This window comes from Alnus glutinosa, chromosome 3 (assembly GCF_958979055.1).
Source record: "Alnus glutinosa chromosome 3, dhAlnGlut1.1, whole genome shotgun sequence".
NCBI classification, from domain to species: Eukaryota; Viridiplantae; Streptophyta; class Magnoliopsida; order Fagales; family Betulaceae; genus Alnus; species Alnus glutinosa.
The window spans coordinates 20,676,819-20,686,245 of record NC_084888.1 but is presented as its reverse complement, the minus strand read 5'-3'; the positions used below and the strand labels follow the sequence as shown (position 1 = coordinate 20,686,245).

General features: G+C 38.5%; 1 protein-coding gene across 1 annotated transcript in view; it reads right to left on the bottom strand.

Annotated features, from left to right (window-relative positions):
• Nucleotides 1-6,019: 6,019 nt before the first annotated feature.
• The window catches only part of LOC133862250 (7-dehydrocholesterol reductase), a 39,409-nt gene continuing 36,001 nt past the window's right edge, over nucleotides 6,020-9,427 (bottom strand). Inside the window, exons 8-13 of the mRNA XM_062298024.1 lie at nucleotides 9,035-9,135; nucleotides 8,299-8,424; nucleotides 8,101-8,165; nucleotides 7,654-7,735; nucleotides 7,452-7,534; nucleotides 6,020-6,272 (exon numbers count right to left, since the gene is read on the bottom strand). Coding sequence (XP_062154008.1) covers nucleotides 6,206-6,272; nucleotides 7,452-7,534; nucleotides 7,654-7,735; nucleotides 8,101-8,165; nucleotides 8,299-8,424; nucleotides 9,035-9,135 — 524 coding nt within the window. The 3' untranslated portion in view covers nucleotides 6,020-6,205. The remainder of the gene's footprint in view (nucleotides 6,273-7,451; nucleotides 7,535-7,653; nucleotides 7,736-8,100; nucleotides 8,166-8,298; nucleotides 8,425-9,034; nucleotides 9,136-9,427) is intronic.

Here is a 9,427-nt window from a genome sequence, read left to right as displayed (position 1 = left end):
GCTGATGTAGCTTGATCATCTTTGGAGAAGTTTGATGAAGAAGTGCTTCCATTCTGTCTCGGACTGCTGCTTTATTCTTAGCAGAGATCAATCGATACCTGGGGACTGTCTGTTCTTCCTTGCTCTCGGTGTTGGATAGACCGAGAGACTTTTTCTTTTTCTGCTCTCGGTGTTGGACTAACCGAGAGGCTTTTCCTGCTCTCGGTGTTGGACTAACCGAGAGGCTTTTCCTGCTCTCGGTGTTGGCTAGACCGAGAGACTTTTTCTTTTTCTGCTCTCGGTGTTGGACTAACCAAGAGGCTTTTCCTGCTCTCAATGTTGGACTAACCGAGAGGCTTTTCCTGCTCTCGGTGTTGAATAGACCGAGAGACTTTTTCTTTTTCTGCTCTCTGTGTTGGACTAACCGAGAGGCTTTTCCTACTCTCGGTGTTGGACTAACCGAGAGGCTTTTTCTTTTTCTGCTCTCGGTGTTGGACTAACCGAGAGGCTTTTGCTCTCGGTGTTGGATAGACCGAGAGACTTTTTCTTTTTCTGCTCTCGGTGTTGGACTAACCGAGAGGCTTTTCCTGCTCTCGGTGTTGGATAGACCGAGATTTCTTTTTCTGCTCTCGGTGTTAGACTAACCGAGAGGCTTTTCTTGCTCTCGGTGTTGGACTAACCGAGAGGCTTTTCCTGCTCTCGATGTTGGTTAGACCGAGAGACTTTTTCTTTTTCTGCTCTCGGTGTTGGACTAACCGAGAGGCTTTTCTTGCTCTCGGTGTTGGATAGACCGAGAGACTTTTTCTTGTTTTCTTTGCAAGTTTGTCTCCTTGGCTTTCGGTGTTGGACTAACCGAGAGTCTTTCCTTGTTTTCTCTGCAGGGTTAACAAAGTACTGCATATACTAAAACAAAATAGCAGAATGCACAGTAGCACTATATATCCTTTTCATCCGTCGAGATGATTTTGTGATCCTTTCACTCACGACAGGAGTGAAGCCTCAACACATGAGTCTATTTTATCAAAATATATATACATTTCGGCAAAGCGTACAAGTGCATGCATATATATATATATATATATATATATATATATTTTTTCTTGGTTGATAAAAACCAACATTTATCCTTACTTTAACATAAATCATAGTTGTAAAAGAAGAGTATGTACTTATCTAGTGAATTCGATGAAGATGAACTGTCTTATTTGGAACTCCTTATCCTGCACGCCACTCGATATTGTGCTCTTTGGGAGAGTTCCTCAAACTGGACCCTCGGCACGTGACTGTGCACTTAGGAGGATGGCAAATCTAGAGGGGTCCTCAAAGTGTGCCATTTGGAACTAGGAGCTCGGGCATAGTCTCCTCGGGATAGTACCCTCGGAATAATACTCTCGGTATGTGTCATCTCGGTATATACTTTTCGCCTCGGTAGAATACCCTCGGATCAAACTTCTCGGATTATACTTTCTTCTCGGTATATCACCTCAGATCTAACTTTTCGCCTCGGTAAAACACCTCGGATCTAACTTTCCCATCGGTATATCACCTCGAATCTAACTTTTCGCCTCGGTAAAACACCTCGGATCTAACTTTTCACCTCGGTAAAACACATCGGATCTAACTTTTCACCTTGGTAGAACACCCTCGGATCTATCTTTTCACTTGGTTAGAACACCCTCGGATCTATCTTTTCGCCTCGGTAAAACACCTCGGATCTAACTTTTCCCTCGGTATATCACCTCGGATCTAACTGCTCACACTCCTCAAAGGTTTTTTTTTTTTTTTTTTTTTTTTTTTTTTGGTGTTCTGACTCAAGATCTCGGGCAAAACTACTTTTTGTCAACCTGTGAAAGAAGAAACAACTCACCAAGTCCAGAACATTCTATAGCTAGCCCATCACTCACGATTTTGGAATCAGCCAAAGTCATCCACATCATCAAGGTTTTTCAAAACCTTTCTCAAAACGAAACACCGAACCTTCTTTCCAATTCGCGACGCACTCAGCAAAACCATATCTATTTCTTCTTGACCCATCTTTTCCATTCTTCTTTTCTAGGACACCGAAGGTTCTAGATCTTTGAATGCAAGCAGGGGCTTCGGATTGTTCAGTTCATGATTCTCTCGACAACACAAGCTTGCAAGCAATCGTAATTCTTGGACTTCCAGCCGCCTGAGGTCTTATTGATCCGCTCCAGTTGGAGACCTGAAGACTCGCCTTGACTAGTCGTTGAATATCTCCTAGAGGTGGGGAACCCTGGGCGCCTTGCAAGGCGAATCTGTAGTCAAGATCGGGTTGTTGATCTCCCACAGCTTGTTGATGTAGTTTCAAGGCAAGAGCAACGTGGTTGCCTCTTCTTCTTTTCTTTTCTCTTTCTTTTAATGAGCCAAAATTCCGAGGACCTTGTCTGGAAAATCTTTCCAAAGTCTGCCCTTCAACTGATTTTCTGAGAATCTTCTACCATCCGATTTCTTCTCCAAGACACTGGCGGTTGTGGATCTGGCTTTAGACTTTTGCGGGTTACAACTAGAGCTCGACTACTTCTTGGTTGGCTGTTAAATATGAACATTTTGAGTACTGGCACACGTCGTTCAAAGCTTTGAGAGTGAAGTTCTCGGTCCTCTGGCAAAGGCCCGAGCTCTTGTCACATTGCTAGTCCATTTGAGTTGGGCCCTCCAATACAGCACTGCATGTCTCTAGTCGACCTGCTGGAATTGATTAGAAGGGGTTCAGGATCATAACCCCGAGGAAGGAGGGGATGACCTGGTCGTGCTTCAGTTTTCTATCTTCTCCAAGCACATTCATAACCGAGAGTGAGGCTGTGGCTCATGGAGTACCATATCGCGTCACCGAGGCTGTCGTCATCACTGACCGAGCCTTTCACAGATTTGGTAAAAATTTTCTCTTACTGAGACACATAGATTCTTTTACAAATTAACTCAAATATTATCTTAAAAAAAAAGTAGCCATAGAATTCTGCCTCTTCAAAGGTTAATTATTTTCTTCTTCTTCACTGTTGCCTCGGAGGTTCACGGTTTCTGAGCCACGAAAACAAGAGCACGGGGGTCTTGACTGTGTCCTGCTCTCTGTTCCAGGGAGACTCACAACATGGGTTGGCCTCTTTCAATTTCTCTAAAAGCTGCAGCCTTCTGATGGGAAGGAGGATCTGGAAGCTAGAAACTAGCGGTTCCAGATTTGTGTCACCATCGCCTCGGAAGCCCGAAGCCATAACTCAGTAGCCAAGAGAGGCCAAGACTGTGATCTAATATAGCCCATTGATCTGGGTTTTTCTTTTTCTTCTTCTTCTTTTTGTTTTGTTTTGGGTCACTTGATTGGGCTTACCGGATCAGGCCCTTTTGGGTTAAAAAATCCTACCCAGACCCAAGCTTAGAGCCAGAGTCTCCTTTCTTCCTCTCTGTACAGATTGTATGTGCTGCTTTAGAGACGAAGCTCGCTGCTGAGAACGTCTACATCCAGGTCTTCTATTATTTTTCTGTTTGGAAAGGTAGATAGCACTCTGTTCGGATGCTCTACTGAAATCCACAGATCTCTATGAGGTTCTACAGTCGTGATTTTTTTACGAGATCAATTTTCCTCTACAGTTGATTGGCATGGATTGTACCCATGAAGTCTTGGATCTTTGTTTACTACCGAAGATACTGTTTCAGATTTATCTCTTTTTTGTTGTTTTAGAAATAAGCTGGATCCATCATCACCAAGCAAATCACTGAACTTGTAACTATGAGCGTAGTCCTCTAAGCAAAGCGGCAAGGATTCTGAAAATAGAATCTGAGGCTTTTAACCATTCGAAACCCAGATCTATGTTGGAAAGGTTCCGGTTTTGTTGATGAGAAACGTGCAGATTGTGCAAATATCATTCTGTAATTATACATCCATGAAGTCGGAGATCTCTGGGTAGGGCTCACGAAGGAAAGCGAGCATATGCAGACTTCGTATTTCAATTGCCTGCGAATGAAAGATGGGTCGGTGTCGAACATGTCGCTTCCCATTATGAAACGTAAATGGTTATTTGTCAAGCACAATTATCAATTTCAAAAATCATATGCTGCCTCTTTTATGCCTTTGTAAAAGGTGCACAAACACCAAAAAAAAAATTAAAAATAGCTCTTCCTATTAACCTTTGCTGTTAGAAAACAAAGAGAGAGAGAAGTGCTTTAAGAATTATCATAATATTTTTATTATTCTTGAGATCAGATATGACATCTCTTGAATATTAGTCAAACATGAGGTTGCTAAGTCAATTGCCGAATGCTACAAATCAACAAATAGATTGAAAATGCATTAGGATAACTTATCTCGTGTTTCTGACGAAGGTGAGCACTGATTCGGTGCTAATTGAATACTGATACTTCATAGTTGAACGTGGTCTACTGTGTACGACTGTAGATCTATATAGATCTGTCTAGAACTATTGATGATCTTTGAAGGAAGAAACCACATGCCAGTTTCAGCCGTGATTTTTTTTCGCGTAGTCACCGTTACAGATATTTTTTTTTTTGCAAGAAACGATTCGTCGTTCCCACAGACGGCGCCAAACTGTTGGTACAGTTTCTGGTATGGTGACGTATTGCCTTGTGATTCGTTGCCTTCCTCGATGTTCGTTCTCCTCGTAATCTGCAAAATAACAAACGGCTCGTCGGACTATGGGGGTGCCGACCGGACCCCCACTTCGATGCCTAAGTCAGTTCAAACTTATTTTCTGGAGAATATCAGTAATTTCTAAAGCTCGGAGAATGTGCTTGTTTTTAATACCTGGAGTAGTAGTCTTATTTATAGGCTCACAGTTCACAGTTATAAAACTACTAGAGTGCTTGGAGCATAATCTAATTAGGAGTCTGAGTCCTAGATCACATAGTCTTGAATCTTATCTTTCTAATTAGGAGTCTGAGTCCTAGATCACATGGTCTTGAGTCTTATCTTCATAGAATTCAAATTGGGTAGTAGAGTCCAAACTGGATATGACACTCTCTTTAGCTAATGTCATTCTATTAGGTACCTTATCCCATATTTGATGGGATAGAAGTCTATCTTGATATACTCGGAATATACGTCTTTTTGGAGATAACGAATGGTCTTATAAATTGGGTCTAATCTTGCTGGGCCGACCCGATGGGCTCGGCCCACATGTCTTTGGAGCTAATTATTTCTCCAACAGTTGCATTTCGATTTCCATCAAGTTTATTTGTTTGGAAGACCAATTTCATCCTAAGGCCCACCCTCTTGCAACCTTCTCAGCTTGTGCAAGATTGGATTGTGTAGTTATTAACCGCAATAGGAAATAACCGCAACTCCAACCAATTATCTAATTATTAACCGGGTAACCAATTTCATACATTGCTGATTTTTTCTTTTTCTTCAACCAATTGTCTAATTATTAACCGAGTAACCAATTTCATACATTGCTGATTTTTTCTTTTTCTTTTTTTTTTTTAATCCAATATCTAACCATTTAATATTCAATGCTATATAGTAAATACTATCGGTAGTTGATGCATAACTTTTTCATAATATTCAAAGTTTATATACATAATCAGCATCCATAAGCTCAGTCTCCATCATAGTCTCTGGTCTAAACCAACATGTGCGGCTTTATATATATATATCATCGATATGCATGATTTTTCTTTTTTTTCTTTTTCTTTTTTTTCTTTTTTTTCTTTTTATTTTTTTTGTGGTGTCAATGATGGCACACCATGTCAGGGTTTTACCTAAAACCCTATTAACCGATAACCGCAACCTAAGTACCCAATTATTCGGTTGCGATTATTTTCGGTTTCCAGTTAGTGATTTTAGCATTTATTATAGGTTAATAACTACCTCATTTGTACACCCCTACTTGAGAACAACCTAACCGTTGTTTGTTGGGAAGGGTACAAAGGAATTGGTTAATCTGCTTCCATGGACTTGTCCAAAAAAGAAAGAAAAAGTTAGCAACTCATCCCTGGAATTCATTTGCATAGACGATTTAATTTACACAAGAGAAGAGTGAGGAAAGAGATGAACTACGTTAACTACATCTGATTTAGCAATAAATGTTGGTGATATCCCATATATTAATAACTGCATTTGTGTTTGTTCTCTCTCAATAATGATAAACAAACCTAGCATGGAGTTTGTCAATACACATATCATCCTGAACTCACCCACAAAGTACACATAGCCAAAGCAAACATAGGGCTAGGTATGCTCAATACATGACAAGGTCATTCAGTAAATTCCGGGAATTATCCTGTACGGAACCTTCTCGCAATATAATTTCCAATACTTCCCATACCTGCAAGAAGGGCCTTGTCAAAACTTTCATTCAACTTTTTGTAAAATTCTCAATCTTGTGTTAATATATATATAGAAAAGTACACATCCCCCCCCCCCCCTTAAACTACCACTCCATTATCAATTTTCTCCCTAAACTACTAAAACAATGTTAATGTCTCCCTCAAGGCCAACAAAAAGAAAAGAAAAATTATAAAAAAAAAAAAAAAAAAAAAAAAAAAAAAAAAAAAAGACCTTAAAAAATTTTAATAAGACAAAAATATCCTTATAAATTAAAAAATAAATAAATTAAAAAACGAAAAATTAAAACATTAAAAAATAAATAAAATAATCGACTTGGTTTTTCATTTTTTTTTCGTTTTAATTTTTGTTATTTAAAAAAAAAATTAACTTTTTCAGTTTTTAGAAGAAGAAAAAAATCAAAAAAAAAAAAAAAAAAATTGTTATTTGTTTTAGTAGTTATTTTTAGATTTTTTACTGTTTTTTGTCATAGTTTTAAGAAATTTTTAAAATTTTATGAATGGTATTTTTGCCATTGGGTGGACATTAAAATTGTTTTGGTAGTTTAAGAATGAGATTGACACAATTGGTAATTTGGAATAGATATTGACAATGGGGTGGTAGTTTGAGGGGCGTATGTGTACTTTTCCCTATGTATGTATGTATGCGTGTGTGTAATTTATCTAAAGCAAAACTACTGGTTATTCTTCTATAAATTTTAAAAAATGTGGTATGTTTCAAAGCAATTGCAAAGGGTTGGCAACATTTAGAAGACAAACAATTTTATTATTCCAACGGTTTATGGCATTCCTGTTCCTTTGCTTCAGGTTCATAGAGCAATAGCATGCAGTAATCAAGGGGCACACGCATTAGTTCAGACAAGAAAAGGTAGATTACTACAGAGTTATTGTATTTGGGTGACTTGGTGGTGTAGCCGCCACACGACAGCTAATCCTAACTTGTACAGCATGGCATAAAATTTGCTTAAGACTGCAGTCACCTGGGATGCCACTAGACGAAAAAGGTCGCTTGAATGAAGGCAATATGGTGAAATGGTTTTAGAATAATTTGGTTCCAATTACTCATTTTTCAGGGTATTAGAAGCTTTTAGAAGACAAATTTCAATGCGTGTTCAAGAAAAATGGTAGTGTAGATAAAACAGAAGTTTGTATCCACTTACTTGGACCGACATCGATCATCATCCCTTTTAGCTCGGTCAAAAAGAAGGATAGTAAGAAATATCACATAGAAGTAAGGTAGGAACTGCAGAAAAACAATAATAAGAGAATGAGTTCAGCAATGTGTTCTCCAAAACTTTATCATGTCCCCCCCCCCCCCCCCCCCCACACACACACACACACAAAAAAATGGGAAGAAGATACATGATCAAAGAGAGCTGGGACGGTCCAGAAGAAAGCAGCTAATATTTCTGGTACATAATGGAAATGACGAGATAATCCCCACCTACAAGAGCCACAGAAAAGTATCTCAAGATGGCTTGCTCAAAAGCCACAGTTCAGCTTTTAATTCCATTATATGAAGAAAAGTATGATAATGCTGTAGAGAGAAGAGTTTCTTCTATCCGTCATAAGCATGCCATTATTACATCCTTAATGTATCCACATAAATTAATTTGCCAACAACGATACCAACTTCCACAAAACATTCAACATTTGTAAATTTTGGCCTTATCCAACTGCATCTCTTCCAAGTTACTAGGATCAACTAAAGGGTAACTAACTTCAACCTCATCAGAATGGTGGGAAGGGAAAACAGCTACTTTACAGTTATGCAAAAAATTTCATACAAAGGTAAAATGGTAAACTCACCATCCTGAGGTTAAGAGAAGGCTGGTTTTTGTTTCCCCAGATGTTGTAGTGTATGACGCAACTATCTGTAAAGCAATTGAACTAACTTAAGTCTCTTTACCAGCAGATAATTACGGCAAATTTGCCGATCCGGCAACTAGATATGTCAGAGAATGTAAATAGTTACAAAAATCATGTAACAAGAGCCAAAATCGGCACCTTTGAAGGAGCTTTTCCCCAGACTACGCATTTTCCATTTGTTCTGCGAAATTCTTGCCTTTGCATGTCGCAATCATAGTTGATATATATGCAAAGAACGCCTGCCACTAGAATATAAAGTGCTAGCTAAAACAAGAGATGCATACTGTCAGGAAGGGGGAAAGAAAAAAGGAACAAGAGAACAGAAAAAAGTAAATATTTCGACATGGAAAATCAAGTGTTTAAGGTCATCCAATTGGGTACATTAGCCTGGGGGTGATTTTCAATTTTGCAAAGGCCAGGTACTTTTTATGCTGAAAAGTGATCCATTGAGCCGACCCAGTTTAGGTGAGACCAAGACTTATTTGAGCTCAATGGAGACACTTTAGATTCCACAAAGTTGGATTCGAGTGATAAACATAGCATAGTGGTTAGACTATATAAGTTAACACAATTCTGTCAATCTAAACCAAGAATTTACCATCCCACCTTCAATCCCGATTGCTAGAACAGCCTGGGTAGTGTAGTGTTCATCAAATTGATGAACCTACCTACATAAAAAATACTCAAGATGTGGAGTACAAGAAAAATATGTTTATTTTACTTTCACACCCAGGAAAGCAATGCAAATAGTTAATTTTGCATCTTGTCAAAAACAGAACATGCCTTCATAAAAAAGGAAAAAGAAGACAACTAAACAAAATATGTTTTGAAATTCCAATATATTGTCCAAAAAACTGAAAAGAGGATACAATACCTGGGTTCCAAGATTTATAGGATGGTTGACTAGGTACATGCCTGGAGAAGTATAGACAGATGGAACCCATACCAAGCATCCCCAGCAAATATAGAACCCAGCTGCCAGAGCCATGTACCATGAACAATATTGAGATGAGCATCAATAACACTAAAAGCCAAGTGAAAGCCGAGTGAAGATACCATGATAAATGAATGAGATCCACTACTACAAAAACATGATTAAGGACTGATTCTACTACAATGAATGAGAAAGACTTCAATTACTATTTCCAAGCAAGCTAGAAAGCATGTATTATGCATTAATTATTGAACATACATTTTATATATATATATATATATATATATATAACACAAAGAAGGAGAAGAGAACAAACAAATACATACGTCCTAC